At 53.4% G+C, this 21,819-nt stretch overlaps 1 protein-coding gene across 3 annotated transcripts in view; it reads left to right on the plus strand.

Moving 5' to 3' along the window:
* The window catches only part of STARD10 (StAR related lipid transfer domain containing 10), a 59,313-nt gene extending 39,821 nt beyond the window's left edge, over positions 1-19,492 (plus strand). For 2 of the 3 annotated variants that reach the window (XM_030829080.1, XM_003254756.4), the window contains 5 exons: positions 14,794-14,941; positions 15,542-15,645; positions 16,329-16,446; positions 18,463-18,515; positions 19,066-19,492. In XM_030829080.1, the coding sequence (XP_030684940.1) occupies positions 14,794-14,941; positions 15,542-15,645; positions 16,329-16,446; positions 18,463-18,515; positions 19,066-19,311 (669 nt within the window). In that variant the 3' untranslated portion in view covers positions 19,312-19,492. The remainder of the gene's footprint in view (positions 1-14,793; positions 14,942-15,541; positions 15,646-16,328; positions 16,447-18,462; positions 18,516-19,065) is intronic. The other variant, XM_030829081.1, reaches the window with a different exon arrangement.
* The last annotated feature ends 2,327 nt before the right edge of the window (positions 19,493-21,819 follow it).

The following is a 21,819-nucleotide window of genomic DNA, read 5'->3' on the forward strand; positions in this document are numbered from 1 at the left end:
CAAGCATGCCAGAGGGGATAGAGGGAGGCACCAAGAGGGGTACAGCCGCCTCAAGCCTGTCTCTGGGTCTCAAGGTCTTCCCTTTGGGGCGTGTTTTCTTTTTTTTTTTTTTTTTTTTTTTTTTTTTTTTGAGACAGAGTCTCGCTCTGTCACCCAGGCTGGAGTGCAGTGGCGCTATCATGGCTCACTGCAAGCTCCGCCTCCCGGGTTCACGCCATTCTCCTGCCTCAGCCTCCGGAGTAGCTGGGACTACAGGCGCCCGCCACGGGGCCCGGCTAATTTTTTGTATTTTTAGTAGAGACGGGGTTTCACCGTGGTCTCGATCCCCTGACCTCGTGATCCACCCTCCTCGGCCTCCCAAAGTGCTGGGATTACAGGCGTGAGCCACCGCGCCCGGCCTTGGGGCGTGTTTTCTATCCATCTCTGTTCCCCTGTCCCTTAATGGTTACTGGCAGTGTCCTTAATGTCTCTACTGGTCACTTTGTTCCTGTGTCTTAAGGTTATTCTGTCCTTAATATTTCTACTGGTCATTTTCCTGTCCCAGTTGTTTATTCATTCAACAAACCTCTTCTCATGCCTCCCACCCATCCTGCCAGCCACCTGGAGATATCAGACCTGGGTCCTACTCTTAAGAGACTCAAGGCCCCATGGGGAGACACATGGAGACAGTGACAGCCTTTTGTGAGCAGTGTGGGGACAGAGACATATACTCAGGCTGAGTGAGGCCAGTGACTGGCAGCATGGTTGGGGGACGGTGCAGGCGCTTCTCCAGGAGCTGGTGTTTGGATGGGGCCTCGGGGGCCCAGCAGGATAAGTCAGCAAGCTGAGAAAGTCTTGGTGAGTTGGTCAGGGAGGTAGGCTCCCCTGTGGCAGGGGTTCAGGGATAACAGTGAGGAAGAGAAGAGGCAGAACCAGGGTGGGGAGGACATTTTGGAGTTTAGATTTTATCCTGATGGCAGAGAAAGAGAGAGGGAAAGAGATAGACAGACAGACAGGCAGCAGAAGCTTTCAGGCTGGGAAGGGCCATTACCAGCTCTGGGTTTTAAAAAGCTCCCTGGCCACAGAGGACAGATTGGCCTGGAAGTCAGGAGGCCAGAGAAGAGGATGTGGCTACAGGGGTCCAAGTAAGGATGGTGAGGCCTGTCTGGGCAGTGAAGAGGGGCTGCTGGGAAGGTCATGGCCGAGTGGAATCCAACGGGCAGAGTTGGCTAGAGGTTGAGAGTAAGAGCATAAGGGACAAGTCCAGAACCATGCCCACTATGACAGCGCTGGGCACAGGGAGAACCATGCCCACTATGGCAGTGCTGGGCACAGGGAGAACCGTGCCCACTATGGCAGTGCTGGGCACAGGGAGAGCCATGCCCACTATGGCAGTGCTGGGCACAGGGAGAGCCATGCCCACTATGGCAGTGCTGGGCACAGGGAGAGCCATGCCCACTATGGCAGTGCTGGGCACAGGGAGAGCCGTGCCCCCTATGGCAGTGCTGGGCACAGGGAGAACCGTGCCCACTATGGCAGTGCTGGGCACAGGGAGAGCCATGCCCACTATGGCAGTGCTGGGCACAGGGAGAACCGTGCCCACTATGGCAGCGCTGGGCACAGGGAGAGCCATGCCCACTGTGGCTATGGCAGCACCGGGCACAGGGAGAACCATGCCCACTATGGCAGTGCCAGGCACAGGGAGAACCGTGCCCACTATGGCAGCGCTGGGCACAGGGAGAGCCATGCCCACTGTGGCTATGGCAGCACCAGGCACAGGGAGAACCATGCCCACTATGGCAGTGCCAGGCACAGGGAGAACCGTGCCCACTATGGCAGTGCTGGGCACAGGGAGAGCCATGCCCACTATGGCAGTACTGGGCACAGGGAGAGCCATGCCCACTATGGCAGTGCCAGGCACAGGGAGAACCATGCCCCCTATGGCAGCACCGGGCACAGGGAGAACCATGCCCACTATGGCAGTGCCAGGCACAGGGAGAACCGTGACTGCTATGGCAGCGCTAAGCATGGGGAGCAGGAGACATCTGTGGGCTGCCCAGGGTGCGGTGCTCTGGAGGCTGTTGGGGATGAAGCCTGGAACTTTACTGGAGAGCTCTGGGGGCGTCAGTCCACTGGTGATCCTGGAAGCCCTGGGAGGCTTTTTCCCTCTTTGTCTTTGCCTGTCTTGATGTCTGGAAGTCAGCCCTGGCCTCTGTGTTGTCTCACTGGCATCCCCTACCCCTTCCGTTTTCTTCTAGGCCCTCCACTCTCTGCCTCCCTTTCTCAGCTCTCCCTTCTCTGCCTGGCTCCCCCTCGCCCCCCAGGATGGAAGTGGAGAGGTACAGGGCAGGAGGCCAGCCTCTGCAACGTTCATCACTGCTGCAGAGCTGGGCCTGCTGCTGTGGAGCCTGGAGGTGGAGGTGGGGGTGGAGGTCCAGGGAGGCTGCTGGGGACCAGGGAGGGAAGGGGGAGAGGCAGAGCAGGGATGAGTCACTCAGCCCTGGATGGAGAGCGGCAGAGAAGGCCTAGCTCAGTCTGCTCAGGGAGCTCTGTCTGGGTGAGACATGGTAACATCTCTACTCTCCACTACAGTCTCGGGGGTTCCACTTTTGGGAAGAAGACGAGTTGGAGGTAGCTGCTGCCAGATCCCCTTCGCTTCACAGGAGAGGGCCATAGGGATTGTCTGGTCATTTTGCAGGTGGGAATACTGAGTCCAAAGATGGGGCAAGCAGAGGCTGCATTGGGCCCACACCACTGTGCTCTGTGTCCTTCCAACCCCCATGCCAGCTCTAGGCAAGCCAGCCCCAACATCCCCCCAACTCCACACACACCCTCAAAAGCCCCAGCTCCCAGCATGGACTTGTCAGGGATTGTCCTCCTCTGGCCAGGTGCTGGCCCACCTGATTCCTTGGGTCCTAAACAGAACAGAGCCTAGTTCTCAGGGAACAGTCTCAGGGATGGACTTTGGATCACGCTGGGGGTTCCAACCTGGTTCCTCCACTTCACTTTTCTGAGCCACTGTTTACCAATGGGTGTAATTGTCCCTCCTCCCAGGTAGTTGAGAGGATGGAATTCAGTGAATTTATTATACCAACCTCCTAGCACAGAGCCTGGCACAGAGCCACACACCATCCACATTTGCTGAGAATGGATGAATGAATGAACAGGTCCCTAAAGGACAGCTCCATTTCCCACTTTTGTCTTTGTTCACCCGGGTTACCTGGTGGCACTGCATTGATTCCTCTCCTTCCCCCAACCAGTCCAGGCCGTTTCTAGTTCTCAGGCCATCACCTCTGCCGGGAGCCCCTTCCCCCTCCCTTTCATCTGGGTGCCGTCTCCTCTTCTGGTCATCTTTTAGGGTCCAGCTTAGATGCCCCTCCCTCTACCTGCATTTCTGGCTTTCTTTGTCCCTTCCTTGAACCTAAAGAATTGTCATTGTCTGTGCCTGCAAACCCTGCCAGACAACACAGAGTGTTCCCAGGTTAACTCAGCATCAGATGGGCAGTCTCAGGCCCCAACTCAGCTGAGTCCCAGCTTTCAGGTACGGGGAGTAAGGACTTGAGGTTCTGGGCAATGCTTTTAATTAGGAAGAAAAAAAGTAAGGCTGGGCGTGGTGGCTCACGCCAGTAATCACAACACTTTGGGAGGCTGAGGTGGGTGGATCACTTGAGGCCAGGAGTTCGAGACCATTCTGGCCAACATGGCGAAACCCCATCTCTACTAAAAATACAAAAATTAGCCGGGCGTGGTGTCGCACACCTGTAATCCCAGCTACTTAGGTGACTGAGGCACGAGAATCCTTGAGCCTGGGAGGCAGAGGTTGCAGTGAGCCGAGATAGTGTCACTGCACTCCAGCCTGGGCGACAGAGCCAAACTCTGTCTCAAAAAAAATAATTCTCTTAAAAAGGTGATTTTTATCTCTTGTATAAACGTTATGGTAGCACCAGTAACGAGAATCCAAAAAATAAAAATAAAGATAAATCACCCGGAGCCTCAGTTCCCTGAATAGAACTTTTTCTTGGTTCCTTCTAGCTCTCATTCAAAGGTGTAGAGTTTGTTCATAGTTTAAACCATGTCACAGGTACTAGTTTGTATCCTGTTTTGTTTATTTAATCTTGCTCTGTAGAAGTTTCTTATATTGCTACAGACTTATTAATGCAGGAATATTTCTGGCAGCTGTTCCCTATAGGCCTGTCTGGGTTCTGAAGGTGCAGAGCTAGCTCAGTGGCCACCCCTGCTCGGGGGAACCCTCCACCCTCTGTGGTGTGCAGTCATCATTAGGGTGATGTGTCACTCTTACCCAAACTGGGGCTACTGGTGGTAGTGTTCAGGTGGTTCTCCAGTATAATTTGCTAATTGCAAATTCAATAGTGTACTCATGAATATTGTTAACATAATTTTTTTCTTATTTTATATTTTTTTCTGAGTACAAATTTGTAGTCCTCAGATTCTGGGAACTGAATTGAAAAATACATTTTTGGTGGGGTGCAGTGGCTCACACCTGCAATCCCAGCACTTTGAGAGGCTGAGGTGGGAGGATCGCTTAAGCCCAGGAATTTGAGACCAGCCTGGGCAACATGACAAAACCCCATCTCTACAAAAAATACAAAAATTAGCCAGGCATGGTGGCGCACACCTGTAGTCCCAGCTACTGGGACAGTGAACTGTGATCACTGCAGTGAAGCAAGCAAGCAAGCAAGGAAGGAAGGGAAAGAAAGAAAGAGAAATTTCTTTTTAAATCATTTTTATGATTTAAAAAGTATTTGCCAAATTATTTTCTAGAATAATGGAACCAATTTTTGCTGCCACTAGCTGTGTAACAGTTTTACCGTATCTTCATAAGCAGTTAGTACCTCATAAGCAGTGAGTATTTTATATATTTTTGGTAATTTACTGAGCATAAATTGGTACCTCAGTACAATTTTACTTTACTTTTCTTTGACTGTCAGGACAGTTAAAGATCTTAAAGCAAGTCCCAGAATCTCCCCTGAACCTGTCTCTTGGTATTTGTGACACCTCATGCCTCCACCCCCCAGCCCTTTACCCCTTTTTAAGAGGATGATGGTGGAAGTAGTAATAGTAGTTGTCCTCATGTTATAGAGATCTACAACAGTTCAGGGATTTTCATGGCTGTACCTCCTTCTGAATTATACAGATGCACTGAGGGCCACGGACCAGGGCTCCAGCATTCTAAAAGTCAGAGAAACCCACACGGGCTCAACCTGTTTGTTGGCTTACCTACCCATCCCTCCATTCAGGAACAGCTCCTTACTGAGCGCCTGCTGTAGGCCAGGCCCCCTGCAAGCCATGGAGGACGCCAAGATGAGCAAGGGGCCACAGCATTGCAGGCAAATGAATGTATGACAATGCATGCTGAGGAGGGAGCTGCTGGGGGTCTAGGAGACAAGGAAGGGTGGCCTCCAGCTCATCCTGGAGAGTTTAGGGATAGGGCAGGCTGCCTAGACAGGGGGCAGCTGGTCTGAAGTTTGAAGACATATTGAAGACATAATAGGAAGGGAGCCAGGGAGAGGAAGTCCTGGGAAAGCATTCTGGGCAGTGCTGGAGGAGGAGGTGCCTCAGCACCCCTCATGACAGCACTGAGCAGACCTCTCTCCTTCCCCTCTTCCCCTGAACCCTCAGGTCTGTGCCCTGGAGCAGCTCTTAGTATTATTTTGGGGGGGCAAGGGGAGTGTAAAGTGAAGGGTCTTGGTGGTCTCCATTTTGGGGGCCCCAGAAACCCAGAGGCAAGGGGCAGGTGCTCCATCAGCTTGGCCCGATGCTTGCCTTGTGGGGGCCTCAGGGAAGGGCAGAGTGGAGGGCCCTGAAGCCAGCAGCTGGTGAGTGGGTCATGGGAGGAGAAGCAGGAGCAGAAAGGGCAGAGGGGCACTGGCGCTGGGGCTCGGACCTGCTGTGTGCTGCGGGCCAGGCTTTGCATCTCTCAGAGCCTCCTCTCCTGGTCCAGCATGGTGAGGGCAAGGCCTGGCTGTGGGCTGTGAGGGTAGAGGGGGCATCTGTGTGGGGTGTGAGAGAGCCGCCCACCCCCTCCCTGTGCACTCACACTGTGGAGGGATCTTGGCATTTTTGTTATTTTAAACTTTGTTCCTTGTTGTCCTTGTATGTCCTGTCCTTTGGGGATTAGTGGGAGGTGTTCCCCCAGGGCAGGGCTTGAGAAATCAGGGAAAGTTGCTGGGGCCTGGGGCTGGAGGAGGGGCAGCTACTGCCAAGGGCTTTAGGGACCAGTCTCATCTAATCCTTACAGGACCACTCTGGGGAGAGGATTATCTCTTGTTGACAGATGAGATGCTGGGGCTCAGAGTTCTTTGCCCAAGCCAAAGCCACACAGCCGGGACATGGCAGGGCAGAGGTCTGTCTGACACAGATGGACCAGCACTGCTGTATGAACTCTGGGCCTGCAGGCGACAGGTGCTTCAGGTTTGGAGCCCCAGCACTGGGTTCTGGAAAATCTGGAACTTGGGTCAGGAGCTTTGTTTGGAGGAAGAATCTGTGAGTTCTGCCTCCCTGGTCAGCAAAGCGCTGCATTATAACCATCAACTAAGGCAGCCTCCAGTTGCCAGGGTGTTTTGTTTTAGCTGGGCCAGTCCTGCCCCTTGGTGAAGGTAGCAGAAAGTCCTGACACTGTAGGATCAGTCACACCTGGACTCTGGTTCTCTGCTTCATTACTGTTAGATGTGTGGATTGTACCTCCCTGGGCCTCAGTTTCAGCATCTGTAAAATGGGGGTAATGCTTCCCTCTGGGGTGTTGGAAGGGTCAGAGGCAATATCTACAAAGGATGCAGCTCTGTGCCCTTGACAGCTGGCAGAGGTGGTCTGAGCTAAATTTCAGCCCCTGTGGGGTCCATGGTCCAGGTGCCCCTGTCTCCTTTGCGGGGTGCTGAATGGTCAGTGATTTCGAGCAATGGTAATGGTTATTGAGGTTGGGGCCGTTGTTCAGGGCTGTGATTGATTTGATACTTTGTGCCCCACCCCATCAGGAACTCTTCCTCTCATTTGAATATAGTTCTGTTGGGAAAGGGTGATTTGCTTAACAGTTACTCCTGTCACAAAACTATCTGCTGAAATGCAGTGTATGGAGAAGTTAGCACAGCCTGTGGGATATTTCAGAGCCCAACTGAAGCCAGGTTTCCCCAGTGGTCACCTGAAGGGTTCTGAGTGAAGAGATCGTTTCCTGGGTCCCTAGGACTTTGGGATAATCTGTGTGCCCCACATATCCCATGGGCAGGGATATTGGCATCCTGCTGTGTAAGGTCTTGGAGGGAGGATTAGCCTTAGGTCCACCTGTCTGTGTGTCTGTTTGCTTGTGACTGCCTGGGCCTTTGGCTCTCAAGGCCAGGACACAGCCCCATGGAGGGGACCTGACTTCCTTTCCCGTCTCAGGTCGACCATCTCCCTGGGTCTTGGGAGAGACTGCTGCCCCTCCCTGGAGTGGAGAGTCCACCTTCTCTAATGCTCAGCACTGGCAAGACATCCCAGAGAACACAGGCAGGGGGCAGGAGAGAGGTGAGGGGTAGAGTGAGACACAGCTTGGGCACTGGACCCTGCACTGTACTTGTTTGTTTAACCCTCCGGGCCTTTGCACTGCTTGTCCCCTTGCTGAAATGCCCTTTCCTGCCCCTCAGTGGCTCAGGGCCTTATCCTTTTGGGCTCAGGCGCACTCTACCATGCAGTTCATGTGCATTCGCCTCTCCTATCCCTGCTCGTGCTATCTTGAGGTTTTGTGTCCCTGTCCCTTACTACTCTACTTGGCGGGACCTCTTTGGGGCAGGGCTCAGGTCCGGTTCACCTCCGGTCTCCCACCACCCAGTTGCACACAGGTCTGGCACACAGCAGGCCTCAGAATGGTGAAAGGATGAATGGAAGGGCAGGGCAGGGTGAGGCGCGGGAGGCACCCAGGGTACACAGTATCTGCAAATGCAGCCTAGTCCTGGCCACGTGGAAGGGTGCATGGCTACTCACGGAAACCCGCTGGAGTAATAGTAGCTACTGTTTTTTTTTTTTAAAGACTAGTCAAATGCAGTAGTGAGAAGGGGGAAAACAGTAGAACAAGGAGTTTGATCTGTAACTTACTGTGAATAATCAATTGAGATCACTCACTACATTTGGACCAGCCAATAGGTACTCTTTTTTTTCTTTTTTGAGATAGTCTCACTCTGTCACCCAGGCTGGAGTGCAGTCAGTGGTGCGATCTCAGCTCACTGCAACCTCCTCCTTCTGGGTTTAAGTGATTCTCGTGTCTCAGCCTTCTGAGTAGCTGGGATTACAGGCATGCGCCACTGCACCTGGCTAATTTTTTTTTTTTTGTATTTTTAGTAGAGACAGGTTTTCACCATGTTGGTCAGGCTGGTCTTGAACTCCTGCTCAAATGATCCACCCGCCTCAGCCTCCCAAACTGCTGGGATTACAGGTGAGAGCCACTGTACCCGACCTATTTTTGAGTATTTACTATGCGCTAGGCATATTACATTTAATCACAACATCCCCATGAGATAGCTCCTATTATTATTTCCATTTTTCACATGAGGAAATGAAGACTCCTAAGCGTTAACTCTTGTGCCCAGGAGACAGAGCTGGGATCGAGCCTGGAATTGCCAGCCTCAAAGCCTGTGTGGGTCTTTCCTGCGCCTTGCTTGTTCAGTCCCTTCTGATCGTGGCTTCATGGGAATTGGGGAGCTGTGGAGTGCAGTGCTGATCCCAGGGGTTCTCGGCAATCCCGGTTTTTCACCTTGAGAACTTGAGGGGGTTTGGAGAGTGGAGTGCCTGGGACACAGCCTGTAGTTTCTCTGGCGTCACTTGCTCCCCTTGGCCTCAGATTTCTTTTTCTTTTTTTTTTTGGTGGGGGACAGAGTTTTGCTGTTGTTGCCCAGGCTGGAGTGCAATGGCACAGTCTTGGTTCACCACAACCTCCGCCTCCTGGGTTCAAGCGATCCTCCTGGCTCAGCCTCCTGAGTAGCCAGGATTACAGGCATGTGCCACCACCCCAGCTAATTTTGTATTTTTAGTAGAGATGGAGTTTCTTCCTGTTAGTCAGGCTGGTCTTGAACTCCCAACCTCAGGTGATCTGCCCGCCTTGGCCTCCCAAAGTACTGGGATTACAGGAGTGAGCCACCGCACCTGGCTGGCCTGTTTTCTCAGATGTAATACCACTGCATGTCGGGGTCCCTGCTATCACCAGACTTTAAATGCACTCAAGCCCAGCATGGCTCCTTGGTGGAGCAACCCCCCTTGGGTTCCTGTTTCCAGGGGGAGTTTCTCCGGGGGCAGCCAAGATGGCTTACCAGGCAACACCTGACGCCAGCACCTGGTGTGGACACTCACACACCCAGGGCCTAATAGCTGGGGGTTCCTGGTACAGGCCTGCCCACCTGGTGCTCTCCAGAGACTCAGCCCTACCCCCACCACCTGTCCCTCCCCAAGCCTCTTAGAATTACACCTGTGGGGCGTGGCCACGGCCGCCAGCAGGAACAAAGATAGATGTAATTTCTTCTGCTTAGCGCAGCAGTGCTGCCTGCCCGGGGCTGTGGAGAGGGCATGAGCCAGCCCAGGCTGGGGACGCCTGTGGACACTTACCTAATCCTCACGACCTGGCCTGCCTCAGTTTCTTCACCTGCGCTGACACAGCAAAGGTTCTTACCCTCTGGGCGGGGGCCTTCCTCCACAAGAGTCTGCCACTAGCCTGGGAATCCTTTGAAGTTTCTCTTTATAAGATAAAGTGCTACTCAGAGTTTACACTGAGCAACTGGTCTGTCTCGTGGCTCTGCATGCTCTGGCCACTGTCCTCTGTCCCAGAGGTGGGTCTTTGGCCTCTGGAGCCACAACAGCCCTGCTCTGGGAGCCTCTGGAAGGAGGATGGGGCAGCATGGGCCCCTTGGAGGATGGGGCAGCATGGGCCCCTTCCCAGTGTGCATTCAGCTGCTTTGCAGCCGGGCCCTGGGAGCACTGAGCCTGGCTGGGGAAGAGGCAGTCCCAGGTTGGATTCTAACCCAGGAAGCAGGGTTTTGTTGTCACTGCCCCTCCATACACTCATGGTCCAGGATAACATGTTTGAAGATTTGCAAAGCCAACTAGCATCCAAATTGGGATTTAGAGAAATTCTGGTTTCCTCAGAAGCCACGCTTGAGTGCTCTTTGATGGTTAAGAGGACAGGAAGATCCGATTTTGAGTCCCTGCTCTGCTGCTTTCAGGCTCTGTGATCTGGGCAAGTTGCTGAATCCCCCAAGCTTCAGTTTTCTGTTTTGCAGTGCAGGAATGATAACAGTGACCACCAGCTGGTTTGGGGTGAAGAATGAGCGCGTGTTGAATGTTTGGGGCAGTGCCTGGACTTCCCTGTGGCCGCTCAGGAGGCTGTTTGGATGCTAATGATGATGCCGGATCCAGCCTCTGTCTTCTTCAATCCCCTTTCTCACCATCGCGTTCCTCCCTTCACTTTGTTCCTTCATTCATTCACTCAGTCACATCTCATTAGTCTCCTCAGTCTAATGTAGTTCTCTCTGTGACTCTCATGATCCTGACACTTATAGGCCAATTATTTTGTAAAATGAGACAAGCCCTCATTCTGGGTTTGTCTGAGGTTCCCTTGTGATTCTATTTATGTCTCTGTGGCAGAGGTAGCACAGAAGCGATACGTGTATTCCTCTCACTGCGTCCTACCAGGCAACACCTGACAGCAACTTGTCCTGTGATTAATGATATTCCCTTTGATCACTTGATTAAGGTGCTATTTGCCAGGCTTCTCTACTATGAAGTGACTCATTTTCCCTTTGTAATTAATAAGTATTTTAATGGGAAGGTACTTTAAAACTATGTAAATTCCCCATTTCTCACCAAACATTCCATTTATTTGTTTATTCATACCTGTATAGACTTTGGTTTCCTATTTTATTCAATGGAATGTCTATGGTTATGGTCATTATTGAGTTTAATATGCAGCTTATCTCAGATTGAGCCCGTGGTAGGGTGACCAACTGTCCTAGCTTGCCTGGGACTGAGGGATTTCCCAGGATGTGAGACTTGCAGTGGTAAAACTGGGGAAGTCCTGGGTAAACCTTGAAGAGTTGGCCACTCTGCCAGGGGGAGAGCCCTTCAAGCTGGTTCCGGTGTCCAAAATCTCTATCATTCTTTGAGTATTTGCTTACTTCCTGGCACAAGAAGATTTTCCATGCTCTTATACTTTCTCTGACCCAGCCCTGGAATCACCCATTTTTCCAAGAAGACCTAGAACCAGGGACCTTTTGAGTAGTAGGCTATACCACACCATGGAGACTGAGCCAGATGGAAAGATGGAACTCATTCACTGCCCACAGGCCACACTCTCACCTGCCTCTGCACCTTGGCTGGTTGTTCTTTCTGTCAGGGGCACTTGGCAAACACCTACCTCCTGCACTGAGATTCTCCATGAAGCCTGATCCCCCGACCCAGCCCATGGAGCTGATTTCCTTCTTATGCCCCTACTGAGCACTTTGGGACACCTCCCCATTTCCAAGGTGGGCTCCTCCTTTCACTGCAGACCTCTCAAAGACAGGCCTCAGATTCACCTCTGACTCTTCTGGGCTCAGTACAGGGCTGGAGCTGGGGGCTGCTGATTAAATGGTTGGATCTAGTTATGCCCCATTATAGAGCAGAAAGGTAAATGGGGTAGAGAGGGAGGGTGAATTGTTCAGGGTCACACAAACAATATTGCAGTCTCGAGTCTGTCCTTGAACGTTGTTTTTCTTAATTCTATAATGGGGCCTATATCCCAGAGCGCTGCTGTAAGAATAAAATAATGTGTATAAAGCACTTAGTGTAGTACCTGGCACATGGTGGGTGCACCTGTCAGTATTGCTGGGGGACCTTTCGAAATTGTTTTCATTATTTCAGAAGTAGCACTATACATGTTAGATAATAAGAAATACAGACAAGTGGCCGGGTGCAGTGGCTCACACCTGTAATCCAAGCACTTTGGGAGGCCGAGGCGGGTGGATCACCTGAGGTCAGGAGTTTGAGACCAGCCTGGCCAACATGGTGAAACCCCGTCTCTACTAAAAATACAAAAATTAGCTGGGCATGATGGCGGGTGCCTATAATCCCAGGAGGCTGAGGCAGAAGAATCACTTGAATCCAAGAGGCGGAGGTTGCGGTGAGCCGAGATCGTGTCATTGCACTCCAGCCTAGGCAACAAAAGCGAAACTCCGTCTCAAACAAACAAAAAAAAAAAAGAAAAGAAAAAGAAATACAGACGAGCAAAATGAAACCATCACATTCCTATCATTTAGAGATCTCCACTGTTAACACCTTAGCAATTGCACTTCCTGAGCTTCCTCTATGCATATATTTTTTCCCCCAATTGAGGTTATGCTGCCTTTTTTTTTTTTTTTTTTTTTTTTTGAGATGGAGTCTTGCTGTGTCACACAGGCTGGAGTACAACAGCATGATCTCGGCTCACGGAAACCTCCACCTCCCAGGTTCAGGCGATTCTCCTGCCTCAGCTTCCTGAGTAGCTGGGATTACAGTTGTGTGCCACCACGCCCAGCTAATTTTTGTATTTTTAGTAGAGATGGGGTTTCACCATGTTGGCCAGGCTGGTCTTGAACTCCTGACCCCAAGTGATCTGCCTGTCTCAGCCTCCCAAAGTGCTGGGATTACAGGTGTGAGCCACCTCACCCAACCTATTTTGTAACCTTTTTTTAGGCAGCAGTCTCCACCATTTTGTTTCTGTAAATTTTCAGTGTACCTGATACTCTTGATCACGTTCACATTTCTCCAGCTGTCCCAAAAATCCCCTTTATAGATGGTGTGTCTAAATCAGTTTGCAATCCAGAGACACACTTCACATGTGGTTGTTATATCCTGCAAGTCAGTCCCACCCAGCCCCTTTGTTGACGTTGACCAGTAGAAGATCCTGGGCCAGTAGCAGATCCTGGGCCAGTAGCCCCATGGAATGATTCACTGTCTAGCTCTGTCTGGTTGCATTCTCATGTGGTGTCACTTAGCTCATTCCTCTGTCCTCTGTATTTTCTGTAAACTGCAGTTATATCCAAGGCGTGATGGGTTTCTTGGTGCCTAGAATAGCCAGCAGGCGTCGGTGTGTCCTTCCTGTGGCATCCCACCACCATTAGTGGGGCCACGGCCTATTCTGGGATGAGGGGGAAGACAGTGTGACCTCTCCCTCAAATGGTTGCTTATCTCCTCTTGTGAGTGGAAGGTATTATGTGAGGGTTCCCTTGGCACTGTCTAAATGCCAGTTCTGGGAGATCTTTTTAAACTACACAAGAAAACTTGTCCATTTGCTGAGAGGAACTTGATCTTGGGGATAGGGCACTTGGGTAAAAAAAAACAAAAAAAATCACAGAACAAGGATATTGAGTTTCATCTCACTGAGTGCAAACCTAGGGAAACCTCATTGTGATTTTACTTGCTTTCCAGACATGTGATCTGGGTTAAATCCTAGCTCTGCTACTTACCAGCTGAGTGACATTGGGAGTTACTTAACCTCTTTGAGCCTCAAGTTCCTCCTTGGATTTCTTATCTGGCAGAGTTGTTGGTGGGGGGGTTAAATAAAACAAGGTGTCCTTGGCCGTCTTCTACCCAGATGGAAAGCTCTTTGAGGGCAAGGCTAATACACAGTAAGAAATCCAGGCTGGGCACGGTGGCTTACGCCTGTAATCCCAGCACTTTGGGAGGCAGAGGCAGGCAGATCATGAGGTCAGGAGTTAGAGACCAGCCTGGCCAACATGGTGAAACCCTGTCTCTACTAAAAATACAAAAAATTAGCCAGGAGTGGTGGCAGGTGCCTGTAATCCCAGCTACTCGGGAGGCTGAGGCAGGAGAATCCTTTGAAACCGGAAGGCAGAGCTTGCAGTGAGCCGAGATCGTGCCACTGTACTCCAGCCTGGGCAACAAGAGCAAAACTCCATCTGAATGAACGAATGAATGAATGAATGAATGAATGAATGAATGAATGAAAGAAAGAAAAAAAGAAAGAAATCCAGGCCGGGTGAGGTGGCTGACACCTGTAATCCCAGAACTTTGGGAGGCCGAGGTGAGTGGATCACAAGGTCAAGGGATTGAGACCATTCTGGCCAATATGGTGAAACCCCGTCTCTACTAAAAATACAAAAATTAGCTGGCACATGCCTGTAATCCCAGCTACTCCGGAGGCTGAGGTAGGAGAATCACTTGAACTCAGGAGGCAGAGGTTGCAGTGAGCCGAGATCGTGCCATTGCACTCCAGCCTGGGTGACAAGAGTGAAACTCTATCTCAAAAAAAAAAAAAAAAAAAAAATCCAAAGATGTTTGTTGAAGGAAAAACAAACAAACCAACCCACAAATAGGAGGACAGGTGGTATGGCCGAGTGATAAGTACCAGGGAGGAAATAAATCCTCCACTTGGGCATTTGATCATTTGATTTTCATTTATACTTTCATTTCATTTAACATGTAGCCATTCTAGGCTCCATGCTGAAGCAACCGTGAGCCTCTGCCCACGAGGAGCTCACAGGGTCTGGGAGGGCACAGACATAGAGATTCATTGTGTGGGAGCCCAGAAGGTCTGGCTGGGAAGGCTTCCTGGAGGAGGAGACTGGGCTGAGTCAGGGGAGATGGTCTCTGGATACAGAGGCTGTCTGTCTCCTGGCACAGGTGGCTTTCTGGGGAGCTGGACAGGGCTTGTGGCAAGAAGGAAGTCCATGCTGGTTTCAGAGGCCCTTGTTCTTTGCTGTCCTCTTTCTCTTCCTCCCCCTCCGCCTGTCTGCCTTCTGGTCCCCTGGCCAAGACTCTGAGCCCCATATGATCCTGACAACCCATATATCTTGTCTGCAGTGCCGGATGGAGTGCCGTGATGTGCCAGCCGAGACACTCTACGACGTCCTACACGACATTGAGTACCGCAAGAAATGGGACAGCAACGTCATTGAGACTTTTGACATCGCCCGCTTGACAGTCAACGCTGACGTGGGCTATTACTCCTGTGAGCAGGCGTAGCGCGCTGATCCCAGTCCCCTTGGCCTCCATCCAGGCCTCCCACCAAGCCTCCTCCTCCCCCCTCCCTCCTGTGGTTACTCACATGACCAAGCTGCTCGGAGACCTGAGTGCTGAGAGATAGAGCTGCCCTCCCTGTCCACTCCTAGACCCTTAGGCACACACCCATACACTTACAAATACATATGCACTCACATGTTCATGTATATACATACACACATAGGCATACACTCAATCAGGTACACAGCCCCCACCCACATGCCACATAGTCCCAGGCACACATTTTCATGCACACTCATACTGTTTTTCTCTCGTACACTCACGTTCACATAGACAAACCAGCCAGGCCAACAATGTAAGGGCTGTGTAAGGCTGTAAGGAGCAGGGCTGGCTGGAGACAGTAGGGACAGGTCTTGCCCTGTCTCTTTTCTGGCTCCAGCTGTGGGACTGTGGTCTGGGAGGGAGGTGCATCTTTGCACTGGAGAGCTGGCAGTTAATTAGGCATCCCTGCATCTCTGGCCTCTGCCACACCCTCCCTTGTAGGCAGGTGGACCAGTGGTCTGGCTGAACTGTCCCTTGCCCTCCACAGGGAGGTGTCCCAAGCCCCTGAAGAACCGTGATGTCATCACCCTCCGCTCCTGGCTCCCCATGGGCGCTGATTACATCATTATGAACTACTCAGTCAAACATCCCGTGAGTCAATCTGCCTTCCCTGCACTGGAGCAGGGGAGAGGGTCAGGCAGTGCAAGGCTGAGGCTGCCACCATGACTTCCATGTGACTTCGGGCAGGCATGGGCCCACTGGCCCTCAGTTTCCTTCCTGTACAGTGAGGATAATGGCTCCTCTCTCCCTGCTGGGTCTCTTGAGCAGATCAGGAGAGGGCAGTGTGGCCACCTCTGTGGCGAGTGGGTGGGATGGGCTGACTTCGATTGGTTGGGCTCTGGCACAGGGAAATGAGGAACAAGAGGTGAGAGGCAGGGTCCTCTGGTCCTCCCTGAGGCTGAGCCACCTTGATCTCCCTGGGCAAGGACAGGCAGGTATAGCTGGCCTGGGCAAGGGTAAGTGTGTGTTTCTGTGAGTGCCCATATGTGCTCATGAGCCCTGACCCCAGACTGGGGGCTTTTCTGAGGGGAACAGGAAAAGCTTCAAGAGGGGCTAGGATGACCTAGTCTGGTTCTTCCCTTTCTCTGCACGCAGAATCAGGCCTGATCTGGAACAGATGTCACGGCATGTGAATTAACTGTGTGTGTGTGTGTGTGTGTGTGTGTGTGTGTGTGTGTGTGTGTGCGCGCGCGCGTGCACATTTGTGTATACTCACAAAAACATCTTCTTTGCCCCCACCCCGAGTCTCACCTCCCTGTGCCTTCCATCCCCAGAAATACCCACCTCGGAAAGACTTGGTCCGAGCTGTGTCCATCCAGACGGGCTACCTCATCCAGAGCACAGGGCCCAAGAGCTGCGTCATCACCTACCTGGCCCAGGTGGACCCCAAAGGTGAGGGCTTGGCCCTGGCAGCCTATCATGGGATCCTTCCCTATACCACAGGGGTGGGGCCTGATCTATTAGGGATCCAGAAGGGCATCTGTTAGGAGCTGTTTTGCATTTTGGGGCATTTCTATCCAAAGCCTTCCTTGAACCAAGGCTTGGGACTTTACAGTGGTTTGAAAAGAGTGGGCCAGGGAGGTGCCACTGCCCCACTGATGAAGCTGGGAGCGCTCTTCCTGGGCTCTGCCGTCCCCATGCTCTGCCTTGTTCCCTGCTCACTGGCTGTTCCCTCTGCCTGTCCTGGATGCCTGGGTTTTCTAGGCCTTACTCTTCTCTCCCTGGGGATGGCTCAGCCACCCCTGGCTTCTGTCACAAGTGGCCATGTCTCTCTCAGCTGAGATGCAGATTCCTGTGGCCATCGGCCGCCTGGACATCTCCCTTCGGATGTCTTCCAGGCACCTGAGCCTCGTTGTGTCCAGTGGGGAACTTGCCATCTTTCCTCCTAACTTGCCCCTTGCCCTAAGTCTCCACTTTTCAGTCACCCATGCCCAGAACCTGCCGTCATTTGGGGTCACTCCCTCTTCCTCAGCCAAATCCAGCCACTGGTTCTTTTTTTTTTTTTTTTTTTTGAGACGGAGTTTCGCTCGTTTCCCAGGCTGGAGTGCAATGGTGCAATCTCAGCTCACTGCAACCTCCGCCTCCTGGGTTCAAACGATTCTCCTGCCCCAGCCTCCCGAGTAGCTGGGATTACAGGTGTCTGTCACCACCCCCAGCTAACTTTTTGTATTTTTAGTAGAGATGGGGTTTCACCATGTTGGCCAGCCTGGTCTCGAACTCCTGACCTTGTGATCCACCCACCTCGGCCTCCCAAAGTGCTGGGGTTACAGGCATGAGCCACCGTGCCTAGCCCCCGTCACTGATTCTTATTGATTCTGCCTTCTCAGCAGCTCCTGAGTCTGGCATTTCTCTCCATACCAATTACCTTGTCTGTGTGTAACGGCAGCCAGAGGAATTTCTCTAAAACACTTATCTCCTCATGACTCTCATCTGCTTGAAGTTACTCTGTGGCTCTCCATTGCCCTCCAAGAAAAGCCTAAGCCCTGTCCCAGGTCTCCTGGTGTCTCTCACACCTCACCCATCCCCACTCCTGTGCCCGGGCAGCCCTTCCCCGCAGCCTCCCCTCCTCGCCCCTCCAGGGGTGCTGCGGGCGTCACCTCCTGATCCCTGATACTCAGGGGAGTCACTGGCTCCCTGTTCTGTAGTCCGTTCCCCTCTATAGAACACTCGGCTCCTGTTGGGCCCCCAGTGAGTTCCTCTCTGGGTCCCCAGGGCTGGCCCAGGGTGGGTGTCACAGTGAACATGGAGTGAGTGAGTGAGTGAGTGAGTGAGTGAGTGAGTGACTAGAGGATGGGGAAGCCTTGAGCATCCTTGCCTGGAAATGCTCCAAGCCCCACAGCACACAGTGGTCCAGGCCTAGCACTCCCCCGGCACCTCATTGTGTTGGGTGTCAGAGGTGGAGTGGACACTTGGGAATGAGACAGGGTGGAGAGCTGGGTGGTGGATTCCAGGTCAGGCCAGGCTGAGGTGCTCAGCCAGAGGCCTGTGTGGTCAGGGGAGGACTTGGAAGGACAGGCAGGGGAGGGGCTGAGCATCAGGGGCATTCCTGGGAGGGAGGTTAGATTGAGAAGGGATGTCAGTGTGATTGAGTGAGGCAGCAGGTGCAGCAGGGTGGGTCAGAGTTTCCACCCACGTATAGCCTGTGCTCACCTAGGACCCTGTGGTTTTCTTCCACGTAGTCTTTGAGGCTGGGCAGAGGGAAAGTGGGGGACAGAGCTAAACCTGAAGACCTCGGTCTGAGGTGGAAGGGAGTGAGGGTAAAGGCTTGTAGGACTTGCCTCACACACCCCCTCCTCATGGGGAAGACGGTGTGGCCTCCCTGGAAGCTCTGGGTAGAGGGTGGGGCTTTTGTGGGGGGCGGAGGGGCTGGGTCCCTGAGGTTGCTTCCTCCCTTCCCTGCCCTCACAGGCTCCTTACCCAAGTGGGTGGTGAATAAATCTTCTCAGTTCCTGGCTCCCAAGGTGAGTGGCCTTGGGATTTTGGGGGTGTCGAAGACTGGAAAGAGGACTATGGGATGAGGTGGGTGGAGTTAAGCATGGAGCCTGAGGGCCAGGCGTGGTGGCTCATGCCTGTAATCCCAGCACTTTGGGAGGCCTTGGCAGGTGGATTACCTGAGGTCGGGAGTTTGAGACCAGCCTGGCCAACATGGCAAAACCCTGTCTCTACTAAAAATACAAAAATTAGCCGAGTGTGATGGTGGGCGCCTGTAATCCCAGCTACTCGGGAGGCTAAGGCAGGAGAATCACTTGAACCCGGAAGGCAGAGGTTGCAGTGAGCCGATATCACGCTGCTGCACTCCAGCCTGGGCCACGCAGTGAGGCTCCGTCTTAAAAAAACAAACAAAAAAAGAAGGGAGAATGGAGCCTAGGGCTCAGGGAGGGCAAGTAGGGCTGAGCAGCCAAGTTTTGAAAGGGAGCCAGTCAGGATGCTGGGGGCTGAGCCGCTGGAGGGGGCGTGGAGAAGACCTGCCCCCTAGCCAACCCCTGACCCGGCGGGGCGGCGGGCCCACAGGCCATGAAGAAGATGTACAAGGCGTGCCTCAAATACCCCGAGTGGAAGCAGAAGCACCTGCCTCACTTCAAGCCATGGCTGCACCCGGAGCAGAGCCCGTTGCCGAGCCTGGCGCTGTCGGAGCTGTCGGTGCAGCATGCGGACTCACTGGAGAACATCGACGAGAGCGCGGTGGCCGAGAGCAGAGAGGAGCGGATGGGCGGCGCGGGCGGCGAGGGCAGCGACGACGACACCTCGCTCACCTGAGCGCCGCACCGCACCGCTTCAGGGAGGGACGGAGACAGGACCGGGCGAGCCCCTGGGGTGGCGGCTGCTCCTGCGCTTTCTCCCCTTCCCCACCCGGCACCTCCTGGTGGCACTGGGCCGGGCCCAGGCGGGTGCTGCAGCCTGGCTGGACAGAGCCCCAATAAACGATCCCACAGCCTCAGCTGGCTCATCACTGTGCCTGCTTCCCACCTGCCTCATGGCCGCTGCCGCGGTCCCCTGCGTCTGCCCTTAACTTTGTTAAGGTTATTGATCATCCGGCCGTTGATCCTTCCAGCATCTCCTCATTTCCCATTGTGTAGCGGGGAGGAGACGGGGTTTATCACTGCCCCCCTCCTGTCCATACTCTGTTCCATTCTCTGCCCGTATCTATCCAGCTGTCCTTGTTGAGCGGTCATTTTGGCATTCACACCAGGCTATTTGCTTTCTTTTCACTGCTTTAAGCGGTCCCCAGCCTTTTTGGCACCAGGAACTGGTTTTGTGCAAGACAAATTTTCCATGGATCAGGATTGGGGAAGGATTGGTTTTGGGATGATTCAAGTGCATCACATTTATCATTAGATTTTGATAAGGAGCGCACAACCTAGATCCCTCGCATGCGCAGTTCACAATAGGGTTCTCCCTCCTATGAGAATCCAGTGCCGCTACAGATCTGACAGGAGGCCGTAATGCTAGCTCAGCCTCTGCTTGCTTCCTGCTGTGCAGCCTGGTTCCTAACAGGTTCCTGACAGGACCAGTACCAGTCTGTGGCCCAGGGATTGGGGACCTCTGCTCTAAGGGAAGGAGCAGGCCTTGACAGAGACCCTGGGTCAGGAGTCAGAGGGCGAGGTTCTACTCTGTGTCCTTCAGCCCAAGGCCCTTTGGGTCCAACCTATGGACTGGGGGTCTGACACTCCTGTCATCCCAGAAGGGAGGTGGAGGGGTCCATGGGTCTCAAGCCACAGGGCTGTGGGCCTCAGAGCTGAGGCTGGGGCAGCATACCCTGGAGGGAGGTCAGGGGTGCAGGTGAGGGGCCTCAGATTCCAGTGCAGTTGGCGGGGACCAGGCTTGGTGATTCACGCCCTCCCTAGGTCATTTTGAAGACCTCAGGACTGTGTTAACAGAAATGGTAGGGTCCCCAGACCCCCTATCCCCTTGCCAGTGGCCAGATGCTAGCCCTCTCACCCTGTGCTGCACCTTGCTGGTCTGAAGTCTAGAGGGATGCCTGGGTCTCCCCTGTCATCTGTGGCCCCCAGGTGCCCTCTGCTGCCCAAGGGACACCCCTGCTGCCAGGACCACAGGAGGGGCCTGTGCTCTGCTCCTCTGCAGTGTTTTTGACCCCATATGAACTTGGGGACCGGAAGTTCTCCCCAAGGTCTGGCCCTGTTCTCCCCTCCCAGAAAGCTCCTTTGCCTTAGCCCTACCACCGGGAGACACGGTCTACTCAGAGTCAACTCTTTCCCAGAGGGACAGGGTGAATGGCCAGTGGGGGGCAGGCAGGAGATTCTAGAACTCATAAAAATGGGTTGCTTCCCAGCTTTGCCCAACACTGGCTTTGTAACTTTGGGCAAGCCCTCAGACTTCTTGGGGCCTTATTTCCTAACCCATAACCTGGGATGATAATTTTTGCCATCAAGCAGAATGTGAGGATTGAGATAAAAGGAATAAATTGCCCAGCACTGGGACTGGCATGTAGTAGCTGCTCCAATTAATGACACTTTCCTCTTCTCAGGGGGTAAACCCTCATCGCCCGCAGTGTGAGATCTGTTCTTCCAAATATACCCTTTGTGCACATGCAGAAACTGAAGCCCAGAGAAGGTCTCTGGCGTGGCTGGCCCCGGAGGTGTTCTGGACACAGGACCCAGAAATGTCTGCCAAGCCTGGTACCCTCATCTGTATATGTGCTGGGATGATGGGTGGGAATCTCCTGTTCTCTAGGTGTGGGTGCTGGAACCTCAGGCTGCAGCCTTCCGCTGAGGGATCCTTGGGAGGTGTGGCTGGGTGGGTAGCTTCCCCACAACCCTATCTGTGGGCACCCAGGGAGGGAAGTGAGATACCCTTGAAGAATGTGGTGGAGGAAGGATTTCCTAGAGGAGGTGGTCGGGAACCACGGACGGCCTTCAGCTGCCTCCTATTACCCTGGGGGTGTGGCCCCCTTGTGGGTGGGGTGTATGTCAGGGCAGACTCACCAGAAGAGGGGTGGCGAGAGCAGGGAGACTCAGGGAGAGGTGGACTCAGCGGGCGAGGTGGCGGGCGTTAGACCTGAGGCTCAGGAGACAGTCGGAAGACCCGCAAACAGCTAGAGGGGCAGGAGAGAGGCACAGACCGACGGGTCCGGCGGGCGGGCCAGGCCAGCCGACTCCAGGACCGTGACTAGGCGGGGGGCGGGGCCGATGAGGGGGCGGGGCCCTGCCCTGCCCCAGCCCCACCTTCCCCTCCCGGAGAGTCACGTGGGGCGGGCGGAAGCGCCCGGAGGGGTGGGTGCGCCCGGCCCCTTGCGGTGATTTGGCG

The sequence above is a fragment of the Nomascus leucogenys genome, chromosome 15, assembly GCF_006542625.1.
Source record: "Nomascus leucogenys isolate Asia chromosome 15, Asia_NLE_v1, whole genome shotgun sequence".
Taxonomy (NCBI): Eukaryota; Metazoa; Chordata; class Mammalia; order Primates; family Hylobatidae; genus Nomascus; species Nomascus leucogenys.